This window comes from Sitophilus oryzae, unplaced genomic scaffold (assembly GCF_002938485.1).
Source record: "Sitophilus oryzae breed Bouriz unplaced genomic scaffold, Soryzae_2.0 scaffold_1436_pilon_pilon, whole genome shotgun sequence".
Classification (NCBI taxonomy): Eukaryota; Metazoa; Arthropoda; class Insecta; order Coleoptera; family Curculionidae; genus Sitophilus; species Sitophilus oryzae.
In genome coordinates, this window is record NW_022146100.1 from 3,019,220 (window position 1) to 3,033,582 (window position 14,363).

General features: G+C 31.7%; 1 protein-coding gene across 2 annotated transcripts in view; it reads right to left on the bottom strand.

Moving 5' to 3' along the window:
- LOC115876441 (extended synaptotagmin-2) overlaps positions 1–14,363 on the bottom strand; it is a 61,340-nt gene that overhangs the window by 855 nt on the left and 46,122 nt on the right. For both annotated transcript variants that reach the window (XM_030892212.1, XM_030892213.1), the window contains exons 13-19: positions 14,169–14,255; positions 12,590–12,901; positions 12,437–12,530; positions 7,244–7,412; positions 7,095–7,187; positions 3,092–3,188; positions 2,883–3,026 (exon numbers count right to left, since the gene is read on the bottom strand). In XM_030892212.1, the coding sequence (XP_030748072.1) occupies positions 2,883–3,026; positions 3,092–3,188; positions 7,095–7,187; positions 7,244–7,412; positions 12,437–12,530; positions 12,590–12,901; positions 14,169–14,255 (996 nt within the window). The remainder of the gene's footprint in view (positions 1–2,882; positions 3,027–3,091; positions 3,189–7,094; positions 7,188–7,243; positions 7,413–12,436; positions 12,531–12,589; positions 12,902–14,168; positions 14,256–14,363) is intronic.

Here is a 14,363-nt window from a genome sequence, read left to right on the forward strand (position 1 = left end):
GCTACTACTGATAGTTGTATAAAGGTAGTAAATCTAGATGGAAATTGTGGCAGAACTTAAATTAACAGTGACACTATCGCGATTTATCGAAAAAGACTCTAAAATAGTTGGTTGTGTAGCGTGCGGTAGATCTCGGCAAAAATCGAGTGAAATAATGGAACAACTTTTCGCTAGTAAGTGACTATATAATATACATACGTGTAGTAAACCGATCATTTATGAAAGTCACTTAAATTAACTAGCTTTTATTTACTACTTGTCAAAGATTAGATGTCAAAGAATTTAGATACGTCAATTTGACTTACCTGCTTCAGTAGCGTATCGAATGTTTGTGTTAATAGATAATTATTAAAACTTATCTATTTTTATTATAGTAATATGTTTTTAGAACAATTTTAATAACTACCAACATTTATTCACAACGCAAAATAAAAAAAATATTGAGTTTACCCCACGCCTACCCTACATCATAGTTTTACATAAAATTAGAACGGCACTGATAAACCGGAATTTAAGTCGGCAATATTTGAGTCCCATCGCGGTGGACCTAAGATTTTTGATATGCTCCTTTCTTAGTCTTCTTATTCAAAAGTATAATTTAATAAAGTTACTGTAAATCACTACAAATAATAATAAACCAAACAAAACAGACCACAGACCACACAAAACAAATTGTTGATTAGAAGTTAGAAGTAGACAGAGATATAAATGTAGTAATATTTTGGTTTAATAGTAACAGCTGTCAGGGCTATCCGGTCGGGTGATAGAATTAGCGTTTTCTAATAAAAATTAAAAAAACATTATAAAATTCAAATCCTTCAATTTAATAGATGTTAGTAAGAAGTTTTAGTTCAAATATGCGCACATAGCGCACACACTGTTTTTTAGGACTTTTTCAGCCATATTCAACCATAACGGTATGGAAATTTGAAGAAGTATACCAAGGTTTACCATTTTAGAACACACAAACAATTTTATAAAGAATTCATTGCTCAAAATGTAAACAATAAAAGTTTTTCCCGTCAAGACAATCAGGGGACATACTGTATATAAAAATACAAATGCCAAATTGATACATAAAAATTCCAATTTACTCGTACTGATAGAGACAATTTTGCTAGGAAATGCCCTTAATAACAACAATAATAGTTAATAGTAGTCACATGTTAATACTGTTGTTAATATTTTTAGCAAACAGTGTAAACTAACAATAATCAAATATGTTAGATGCGTTAGCGAAATATTTTTTATTTAACTGTATTAGCTAAATACACACACCGGAAAAGTCTAGGGATATTACAATTTTATCCAGCCATCGTCAGTAATTTTATTATTTGCATTTCTGATATAATAAAATTAAAATAAACAAATAGTTTACAGGACGTATTGGAAATAAAAATGCGAAATTTACCGAATTTTTCAAATTTACCTTGATTTTTATTGAACTCAAAAAAATACACACATTTTTTTTTAATTCTAAACTGTGAATTAAAAAAAAGATAAAACCACTTTTACTTAAAAAAGGTATGGCCTCCTCTACTGTTCATTACAGCCCTACATCGTCTCTCCATGCTCCTGATCAGGTTGCCGATCTCTTCTTGAGGTACAGCCTGCCACGCTGCATTCACGGCCCGAACCAGATCCCTACGAGTTTCACGAGGCATACCCATTCTCAAAATTCTTCTTTGAACCGCGTCCCATACGTGCTCGATGGGGTTGAGGTCAGGAGATTGTGCCGGCCAGGGTAAGATGTTTAATTGATGAGCATTGATAAACTCACTTAGCACTCTGGCTGTATGAGGCCGTGCATTGTCATGCATGAGAATGAAGTTTCTCCCAAAATTATTGGCATATGGTAACACGACAGGCTCAAGAATTAAATCACGATATGTGATTCCTTTAAGTTGTTAGAAACCTTTTAAGACAAACGAGATCGGTTTTTCGGCCTAACTGGACTCCTCCCCAGACCATAACTGTTCCACCTTGATAAGGGTGCACTTCCTGAACATGATCCAACCGAATAAGATTTCCCGGTTCTCTCCATACCCTAAGCCATCTCGAATCCGGATGCATTCCAAAGCGTGACTCATCTGTGAAGAGAACATTGGCCCATTGTTCACTGTTCATTGTTGCGAACAGTGTCAAGACTAACGGTTATATTATGTGTTTCCTGGAGAATTAAACTAAGCTCTGGTGCTGTAAGAGTCGGTCGGCGTCGAGCATTTAATTGTAAAAAATGATCTTGCTGAGGGGTAGTAATGCGATGTCGCCCTGTGTGCCTTTCAGCAACGTCACCAATTTCACGGTAGCGTGCACTTAATCGCGATATTACACTTTGCGTTGTATTTAATGCTCTAGCTACGTCGACTTGGCGCATTCCAGCTTCGAGCATACCCACGGCCCTTAGCATTTCGTCTCTGTTAAGATGTCTACGCTCCATAATGTCGTTTAATACTAAACAGAGTTATTTGAATGAATTTTGGCAAGTTATCATAAAAACATAGCCAGTACAGGTTAAATTCGAACAATTGATGCTAGGTGCTTTTTATACATTTGACAAAAAATGCACAAACACTTCTGCAAATATCCCAAATTAAGAAATAACTAGTGTAACTACTTCGTTTCAATCGAAGTAGAAAGAATCGGCCTACAAATATGTGGTTGTTTATTCAAAACATTTATTTTTAACTTTAATAAAATGATATCCCTAGATTTTTCCGGTGTGTGTAGATTTAGCTTTGGTAGCTTAAATGAATTATACCATCACCATTAAATTTTTGTTTACACAAAATACGAAAATTATACAGATATAACAAGAGCATTATTTGGTGTTTGGTTTGGTCCTACAAACAAAAAGAAATTTTGATTTTTTGATTACTCACCTGGCCTAAAACGTTACTGCTAGAGTAAAAAACTTGCTTTTGCGTTCCTACAGTAATCTCCAATTTCTTATTCGACACTTCAGCCTGATTAATAATATATTCAAAACTTTCATCAAAGACTGGATTACAATTGTCTTTTACCACCTATGAAACGTCAAAAATGATCACAATTAGTCTTGTTCTATAATAAACGAAAAAAATATACGCACCTGAGTTTTCCTTTTACTGTCCTTAGCTCTTTCCGGTAAAAGATACAATTTGACATATGGATCTGGAATACTGGATGGATCTTTCAGCGGAATATTTCTAAATAAAATAAAAAATAACCAATCTTCTAAGTTATAGTCTGTCCAACGAGAAGATCCTTGACAGTGATAGATGTGTCTGTCATTTTAATTTCAAAATAGTTTATTTTATTTTACAAAGAAATAAGTTGGTACAGCTGGAACGCATAGCATATATGCTGACAAGTAACTTCAAAATATTGTGAAAAAAAACTGTATAAAACTGAAAAAATGTAATCGAGTTATTTTATTTAATAAAAAACGGTATGTGTTAATACAAAACAAACAAAAACAAGACACCACATACCAAAAAATATAAAAAAGAACTATTTCTTACTTTCAAGCTTTATGAAACTTCTCGCATTTATGATTATATTTATCAATATAACTTATGTACAAATACAAATTTGTAATATTCCCCAGGAATAAATAAAACAACATAAATAAAACAAACTATTTTATAGTATGATAACACTTCCCAAATTTTATACCTCACAGGTTGAATAATTAACTTTAATCTTAATGTTTTCTAAACCATTACCTTTTGACAGTATTTTTCTGCAGTACTAAAATCCATTATTTACCTATCGATATTATTTACCTATGATGTCGATATTTTACAGCTACTCCAGTTTTTAGTATGTGTTTAGTATGGTCTTTCTACCATATTCGAGATGCACTTATCTACGACGAGATGGTATACGAACTTTATTGATAGTAACTTTATTGGTGTATCTGTATAAGACTTTCTGCCTGGGCAGCGAGTATTAACCATCAACTGTACTCTGGGTTCTACAGTTAATTTTCACTCGATTTTTCCTCCACTTGACTTCAAAAGACACAAAACACACGTAATAACACGAATCAAAATGCATCATCTTCCAAAACGCAGGGTATTTAACAAGAGTTGTCACAAAATTATAACCTGTAATTTGGCAAGACTTTGACAAACGTCAAAAATCTAAAGGCGAGTTCATACGCACCGGCGTCCGTTTGTCGTTCATCGTTCCGTCAAACCAATAAAAATGAAATACGATCTGTCATTTTTGAAATAACCCAATAAAACTGGTTAAAAACAACAAGTGACGACGCATGATGAATTTATATTTAAACCCATCCATAGGTAACTTAAAAATTATTAGAAACTTTTTTTAGTAAAACAAATAGATTGGTATGGGACGTCATCTGCTTTTCTTCTGTCATCGTCTGTCGAAATCTTACCTGAGAAAAAAAACAGAGTTATATTTTTGTATCAACATAGATCCGATTCTGTTTTGTTTCGTAGCTACAGAAGGTTAACGCCGATACGTTTTAAGATTTTTGAGAGTTGTCAAACTCTTGCCAAATTATAGGTTATAATTTTGTGTCAAATTATGTCAAATAGAAATGATAAATATTTTGCATTTTGCATTTTGGAATGTGTTATTACGTGTGTTTCGCGTTTTTTAAAATTAAGTGGAGGAAAACTCAAAGGGGAAATTAAGTGTTGACACAGACTAATATTCGGTGCCCAGAGACAGTTTGCCAGAGAGTTGTATTAGCCACAAATAAACTTTGTATACTATCTTGTATACGATACAAAAAACTGGAGTGTCTATAAAATAGCAGCACACAATTAATTAGATAAATAATCATCGTATTCAATAATTATATTGATAAATGTAACAATAAATGCAGGAAGTTGCTTGAGCTTGAAACACGGCTTGAAAGCAGAAAATCTTTTTTATATCTTTTTTTTGGTATGTGGTGGTTTTAAAATACACCCTTGCTTGTTTTGTATTAACACATACTGTAATTGTTTTTAATAAAATAACTCGATTAGATTTGTTCAATTTTATACAGTTTTTTTTCACAATAATAATTTATTAATTTTCTGCTATGCGTTCCAATTGTACCAACTTATTTCTTTGTAAAATAAAATAAACTACTTTGAAAACAAAATGACAGATACATCTATCACTGTCAATGATCTTGTCATTGGACAGACTATATTTAAAATAATTAGAAAAAAAAACTTGCATTAAGTCAAATCTTTGAATAAGAAGACTAAGGAAGGAGCATAATGCTATCCATGTATTCATGCATGGTGGGCGGAAAAAGCTCTCTAGGGTGGGGATCCTTGACAGTTCTGTTTGACGATTCATTTGACACATTTGAATTTGATTTAAAATTTTGTGGATTTGGCAGTCTTTACGGAGCTTATTTTATGTTATTTATTATTTATTCTACTACTGATAGTTGTATAAAGGTAGTAAATCTAGATGGAAATTGTGGCAGAACTTAAATTAACAGTGACACTATCGCGATTTATCGAAAAAAACTCTAAAATAGTTGGTTGTGTAGCGTGCGGTAGATCTCGACAAAAATTGAGTGAAATAATGGAACAACTTTTCGCTAGTAAGTGACTATATAATATACATACGTGTAGTAAACCGATCATTTATGAAATTCACTTAAATTAACTAAATTATATATTTTTCTTGCATTTTAACTTTTATTTATTACTTGTCAAAGATTAGATGTCAAAGAATTTAGATACGTTAATTTGACTTACCTGCTTCAGTAGCGTATCGGATGTTTGTGTTAATAAATACTTATTATAACTTATCTATTTTTATTAGAATTATATATTTTTATAACAATTTTAATAACTACCAACATTTATTCACAACGTAAAATAAAACAACAAATTATTGAGGATACCCCACGTCTACCCTACATCATAGTTTTACATTTTTTAAATAAAATTAGAACGACACTGATAAACCTGAATTTAAGTCGGCCATATTTGAGGCCCATCGCGGTGTACCTAAGATTTTTGATATGCTCCTTCCTTAGTCTTCTTATTCAAAGAGTCAAATCAATAAAATTGCGTTTATGTCGTCAAGGAGACCGCAATCGACAAAATATCAAGAGGAAACTTAATCGGCATCTTTGAATAAGAAGACTAAGGAAGGAGCATATCAAAAATCTTAGGTCCACCGCGATGGGACTCAAATATGGCCGACTTAAATTCCGGTTTATCAGTGCCGTTCTAATTTTATTTAAAAAATGTAAAACTATGATGTAGGGTAGACGAGGGGTAGACTCGATATTTTTTTTTATTTTACGTTGTGAATTAACTTTTTGGTAGTTATTAAAATTGTTATAAAAACATATTATTATAATAAAAATAGATCAGTTTTAATATTTATTTATTAACACAAACATCCGATACGCTACTGAAGCAGGTAAGTCAAAATGACGTATCTAAATTCTTTGACATCTAATCTTTGACACGTAGTAAATAAAAGCAAAAATGCAAAAAAAAATATAATTAGTTAATTTAAGTGAATTTCATAAATGATCGGTTTACTACACGTATGTAAATTATATAGTCACTTGCTAGCGAAAAGTTGTTCCATTATTTCACTCGATTTTTGCCGAGATCTACCGCACGCTACACAACCAACTATTTTAGAGTCTTTTTCGATAAATCGCGATAGTGTCACTGTTAATTTAAGTTCTGGCACAATTTCCATCTAGATTTACTACCTTTATACAACTATCAGTAGTAGCATAAATAATAAATAACATAAAATAGACAAATCCACAAAATTTCAAATCAAATTCAAATGTGTCAAATGAATCGTCAAACAGAACTGTCAAGGATCCCCACCCTAGAGTCCTTTTTCCGCCCACCATGCATGAATACATGGATAGCATTATGCTCCTTCCTTAGTCTTCTTATTCAAAGATCGGCATTAAACATTCATTTCCAAGCCAACTCTGACGCCGTTCTTTGTTTAGTCATATCAAATTAAATTGTTTAATGATAAAAATATAACCAAGACATTGCAATTGTGGAAACGAACAAATATAGGCAAAAGCGTTCAACATAAGAGTTTTCTTTTAAATAAAATACCGTTTGCCATATTTTCAAACTTACGAAATTTTATGCACAACCACAATAAGTCTTTGCCTCTGAATACTGTATCTCAATGTGAGTTGAATCCTACCTAATCCGGCATCGCCTGCATACCTATAAAACGCACGTCTTATAAATCATACCATTTGTAGTACATGGATAAAACTTACGAGGTGTCGCTTACAGACCTATGAAGGAGCTGCTCACCGGGAGCAGTTTCCGAATAACTGTTCAAAGATGAATAATTACTGCTTTCAATAAGTTCTTCTGTTGGTTCTTCACTAACATCTTTAGGTAGAGACTTTGGTTCCTCAGATCCTTTAAAAGACTGTTTCGAATCTATAGAAATAAACGTGGTAATTTAAAATAGATAATTAACTTTAATATTAATATAAACCATATAACCACAAAACAATAGATACACTTTTAAGTTATGTTATACTGAGCTGGTCATCTTAAATCTGTGTTAAGTTACCTATTTTACAATGAAAGATAGATATAGAGATACAAAAAATTGTAACGCTGTCAGTTCCAGCGTGTTGTATGTCTACCACATTTGTTCTTTAAAGGTTAGTTATGTCCATTGCCTGGAAACTTATATGCTGAAATTTTGATAAAATAATTTAGTACACACTAAAAACACGGTATGTCGCTAGTGGTAGGAAAAATAATTTTTAGAGGTTACTAGTTTATTTGGTTGCCTGTGATATGCATATACAGGGTGTTTCCTAATTAATCTAAAATATAAAAAATCGTTAGAAAACGAATTAAGTCGGGCTCTTAATAAGTATATTTATTTTTTTCTCGACAACCGTTTGATGAACAAGAAAAACTCAAAAGATCAATTTTGTTGAAAAAGGATGGCCAGTCAAGAAAAAAAATGTTTTTTCTTTAAAAAAGCAGTGTTGTACCATTTATGTTAAGCAAAAAAATCGATTTTTTTTAATTTTTAACACCCTGTAGATCAGAAAGGAAGTACTTTAGACCCAATGGTTATATAAAAATTGTTTTAAGAACACATGAGGAATCACACCATAATTTTTTTAGCCTAATTCGAAAACACCCTGTATATTGTCAACTTGACAATGACTGCTGATAAATCAAAAAATACCTTTTCAGTGAAAAAAGCCTGATTTTTGCAGGAAAAATTTTGATTTTTATTGAATTTGGGTCTGCGTTTGCAAATAATCGTTTGTTTTTTAATTTTCTATCTATCTAAATTTTAAATATCATAGTCAGAAATAGTTTTATTATTTATTAACTGTAAAAATGGTGTTTTCTTGTTGTGTTGCATCTTGCAAAGAAACTAACAAAACTGCAAAAATGTACGTGTTTCCAAAAGACGATAAGGTATGTATCTTAGATAAAAGAAAAATATATGGTATGTATTCGTTGTTTGATTTTTTTTCCGTTCGCTTTAAAATCTATAAATCTCGGTCTATTCATTAGACAGCCAGTCGACTTACGATCATTTACATGAAACTCTGTAAAATAAATAAAAAAATAAATTGTAAAATATATATATTCTTATGTTTTATTAAAGTTACTCTGATATATATCAGTGTAACTTTAAAAATAAATCCTTTGAATTCAAATATAAACATAAAAAACATTTACAGCAGAAAAGGCGAAGGCGCTGGGTTATAAACGTAGTCTCCACTAAAAACACGGAGGGGCGCTTTGACCCAAAATTTTACTATTAAGTTTCATATCTATCTTAATAGTAGATTATTTTCTTTTATCTATGGTTATGTCAGAATAAAATGGATTAAAGCGGGCACAAGATTCGAAATATTATATGAGGTATTACAACTATAATACAATGACTAATTGTTGATATATTAATAGTCCAATCTTAGCTGCAATGCTTTTTGAATCGTCTCTTGGACGGTTTAATATTATTGGTGGAAAATCCAGCGACACCGCATAGAAATGTATCAATATACTTTTTGTTTTATTATATATATGTTACAAAGATAGGTTAAAGTAAAGTTAAAGTATTTTTTCGTCTCCTTTTTCTGCTAGGAGAGCCAATCTGGACGGGTCATACCTTGTTTACGCGGGAGGTAGACTCGATTAACGTTTCGGGAAATATATCTCTTCCCGTCGTCGAAAACAAAAAAAAAACAAAAGGAACACAAGAAAAAAACTATTTAAAATATCTAAAATACAACTATTCAAAAACACTTCCGTTTTTTTTTCAACAAATACCTCTAAAAAACCTAAAAATAATATATCTACGAGCCCTAACAACTATATGTTGGGACAAGGTCATATTTTGGAATTATTGCCCTGGTTTTTCAAAATGACTGAAAAATATATGTTTAATTTTTTAAATATAAACATAGCCATATATCCTAAACAACTGGACAATATTTTTATGAATTTGTAAATCAATCCATATTTACAGTAGCGGATTTTGTTCAAAAAGGGACAAATATGCTGACAACTAAATGTTGGGACAAGCATTTTTAAATAATTAATGTCATCATAGGCGGCTTTGCTATAAACGTCACAAATGTCGCAAACTGTTTAGTTCAACATTGACAGCTTGTAAGTGACTCGATACTTTGAGTATACTCTGTTTTTTTTCTCAGGTAAGATTTCGACAGACGATGACAGAAGAAAAGCAGATGACGTCCCATACCAATCTATTTATTTTACTAAAAAAAGTTTCTAATAATTTTTAAGTTAACTATGGATGGGTTTAAATATAAATTCGTCATTCGTCACTTGTTGTTTTTAACCAGTTTTATTGGTTTATTTCAAAAATGACAGATCGTATTTCAATTTTATTGGTTTGACGGAACGATGAACGACAAACGGACGCCGATGCGTATGAACTCGCCTTTAGATTTTTGACGTTTGTCAGAGTCTTGCTAAATTATAGGTTATAATTTTCTGACAACTTTTGTCAAATACCCTGCGTTTTGGAAGATGATGCATTTTGATTCATGTTATTACGAGTGTTTTGTGTCTTTTGAAGTCAAGTGGAGGAAAAATCGAGTGAAAATTAACAGTAGGGAGCACAGGTTATGGTTAATAGTCGCTGCCCAGGCAGAAAGTCTTATACAGATACACCAATAAAGTTACTATCAATAAAGTTCGTATACCATCTCGTCGTAGATAAGTGCATCTCGAATATGATAGAAGGACCATACTAAACACATACTAAAAACTGAGAGTAGCTGTAAAATATCGACATCCCACGATAGGTAAATAATGCATTTTAGTACTGCAGAAAAATAATGTCAAAAGGTACTGGCTTAAAAAAATTAAGATTAAAGTTAATTAATCAACCTGTGAGGTATAAAATTTGGTAAGTGTTATTATTAATAAAATAGTTTGTTTTATTTATGTTGTTTTATTTATTCCTGCGGAATATTACAAATTTGTATTTGTACATAAGTTATATTGATAAAATATAATCATAAATGCGGGAAGTTTCATAAAGCTTGAAAGTAAGAAATAGTTCTTTTTTATATTTTTCGGTATTTGGTGTCTTGTTTTTGTTTGTTTTGTATTAACACATACCGTTTTTTATTAAACAAAATAACTCGATTACATTTTTTCAGTTTTATGCAGTTTTATTCACAATATTTTGAAGTTACTTGTCAGTCAAATTTTAAATACATATATTAATTTCCTGCTACCTGCTATGCGTTCCAGTTGTACCAACTTATTTCTTTGTAAAATAAAATAAACTACTTTGAAATTAAAATGACAGACACATCTATCACTGTCAAGGATCTTCTCGTTGGACAGACTGTAGTGAGATACTGTACTGTAAGTAATTTTAATTTTTTTAATTTTCAATTTTGTTAATTTAATTCAAAGTAATGGTCCGTGAAAAAGCTACAAATCAAAAACTACGCGAAATTATCATTCGTCAATACAGTACGGGAAAAACAATTCGAAAAATTTCTGATGATTTAAGTATTCCAAAAACCACGGTCTTTAATATAATAAAAAAATACGGCGAATCTGCCAATGTAGACGTTAGAGGTAAAAGTTCGGGAAGGCCAAAAGTTGTATCTCAGAGAGATTTACGAAATTTAGTAAAATTTTGCAAGTCTGTGAGAAGAAGTACTCTTCGCGAAGTAACAGTGAAATGGAATACTGTAACTGGTTTAAATATATCAAGAGAATGTTGCCGAAAATATATCCATAAATGCGGTCTGGGGTTTTACAAGGTAAACTTTATTTTGTGTGGATAATCAATTATCTGAAGATTACTGATACAAATTCTTATTTTTGGCCAAAGAAAAACCGCTACTGACAGAAATTCAAAAGAAAAATCGCTACAATTGGGCAAAATCTAAATTATGGTGGACACAAAATAAATGGAATAAGGTCATATTTAGCGATGAGTCTAAATTTGATGTTTGCGTTGGAGATCATCGAAAATGAATAATACGAAATAAAGCAGAAGCGGCCTTTCATAAAGATTGCTTAAAGAGAGTTGTTAAATTTCCTAAGGGGATTATGGTTTGGGATTGCATGTCAGCAAGAGGTTTGGGCAAATTAAATTTTATAGATGGCACTGTTAACACCCAAAAATATCAACATATACTTCAGACCTTACTTTTGCCTAGTGCTCAAGAATTGTTTCCAAACGAAGACTACATTTTTCAACAAGATGGAGCATCGTGCCATTCAGCAAAATCAACTAAAAATTGGTTTGGTAATAATAATATAAAAGTTCTATCCCATTCTGAAGCAATATTTAAAAAACCACCCTCAACGAACAATTTTTAATTTGCAGACAAAACTGCAGGAAATTTGGGATAATTTTTCTCCTCAAATGTGCCAATCTTTGGTAAATACAATGCCATTAAGAATTCAGGCAATTGTTAAGGCGAAAGGTGATGTAACTCCGTTTTAAACACATTTCCTGTTGTGCTGTCCCAATATATAGTCAGCAAATTTGGCTTGATTTTGGCAAAATAAGCTATTATCAAAAGTGATTTGTTTGCAAAGTTATAAAAATATAGTAAAATTGTCTAGACAATATTGTAATGTTTGAATCTAAAATAATAAACAATATAAATTGAGTCGTTTTAACAAATTACTATTTTTATTGCAAAAAAAGACCTTGTCCCAACATATAGTTGTTAGGGCTCGTAGTAAGCTAGTATCTGTTGAAAAAAACTAAAATGTTTTTGAAGAGATTAATATGCCACAGAGGTATAGATATTTTTTAATATTATTTATACCAAACTCTCTAAAACTGACGTATAATTTTCATTTACCATAAAAATATATCTACGGTTTTCGGTACCTACACGTATTTTATTTATTTAAATGAAATGATTAAAGTAAACAGTATTAAATCATGTTTTAGTCAGTTTCTTGTTGCTTACCTATAGAAGCACTAGATATTGTAGAACTTGTTCTTTGCAGTGGTGGTTGATCTCCTTGCATTTCACTTATTTCTTCGGCAGTTCTTTTTAATATCTAACAAATAGACTATTAATAATAAAAGAAAATATTACAAAAATATCCATTTTTCTTACCCTCAAATGCATTGACAGAACAATTCTAGTTTCTGGACCAGATTTTAATAAAGTGAAAGGTTCCTTGCTTAACTCCAAGTTGGGCCTAGTTGAAAGCTGTTTAATTTTATAAGTGAGTTGTCCTATATCTGAATTTGTTTTTTGGTCGGTGACAGTTAAATACAAGCTGTCGTTTTCGGGGTTCCCAACTAAAAAGGTAAATCCTTTCTCCCACACAGGGTGTATCGATCTCATAACGGTATCGGTTTTTTCAGTTTTGCCTCCGACGCGCAATACAGCATATGGGTCTGGTTTTGTAGAAGATCTGGCTTGCTAAAATAAATATACAAATTTGCAAAATTTTGCGATTTTCCTAAGAGTTCTGTAGTGTTAAGAAAATAGATTCGGAACGTGAAGTGATATCAGTAAAAGGGCCCCTACTTAAGTACAGGGTGTCCCACTAAGAATAGCTCTCGGCTGTATCTCGGAAAGTATTAGCCGTAGGGGCTGCGGAAAAAAATATTTCTAACTAAAGAGGCTATGAGAAATTGCTGGAAATGATTTTCAAGTTTGTAGAACGACCGCTAGGGGGCGCAACTGCAACAAAAAATAAGAAAATGAAGTTTTTACACAATTTTGCCAGATAAGGTGCTTTATAATCTTCAGTGAATTTTGAATATTTTTTGTTAAAGCCATTTTTCCCTATCTAGCAAAATAAAGTGGTGGGGGAAGGTTAGATCTGTTTTTATTTAAATATTAATAACTCTGGACTGGATGATCGGAATTCAACAAGCAAGGGCTCGTTTAAAAGAGCGTTTCATGCTCTATATTATACAATATAAACAATAATAATAAGCTTTTGAGCGTAGACGCTAGGGGGCGTTGTCTTACAATTTAACAAACATTGCGCGTTTTTTCAAAAAAATTAAATGCAACATATATGTAACTTTAGCTGATCATAAAGAGTAGTAAAAGCTTAAAAAGTTAGCGAAAACCGCATCTTGATATCTTCTTTCAAGCCGAAGATATTAGCAAAATTATAATAAATACCAAAAAATAAGCCTTCAATTACATTATTTTTCATTTATTTATATTTATTTTATTATACTTATTTTTATTATACTTTTTTATTATACTTTTTTTATTATACTTATTTTTATTTTTTTATTTTTATTATTACCTTTTTTTCTCTTTCGACATTAGTAACATTGGGCGCATTCAATAAACACACCGGTTAGTCCACCGGTGCAGAAAATTAAATTGAATGCCAATGGCAACTCACCGGATGATTCACCGATCACTTGAGAGCCTACCGTGTTTTGTTTCCGGTTTATTTACGTACCGGTAACTTGATCGTTCAATGAAAAATTATCGCTGGGTCTTTACCGGTTAATACCGGTGTGTTTACTGAATGCGCCCATTGTGTGGATTCAGGGAACACAACCGCTGACCGATCGCTGCGAATTTCGCTTAGCGGCTGACCGTTTTTGTGTGCAAAAATAGACCGTTCAGGGAAGTCGTTTACTCAGCCACTCAGCTGACTCAGCCGCTGACCGTCCCTGAACGCGCTCGTTATTAGTAAACTGAGCTGAATACTTACAGGTAAATTTTTGGCCGAATCAATAAACACAGTCAAAATGGCAGTACTTAACGTTGAAACTTGTAGCAATTGTGTCTCAGTTAAAATCTAAACGATAAAAGAAAAGAAATTATTTAGAAACTTATATAAAAAGTAACACCAAGAAAAAACTTAATTTATAGACAGTAATAAACTAATAGTACTTTACATATTTAT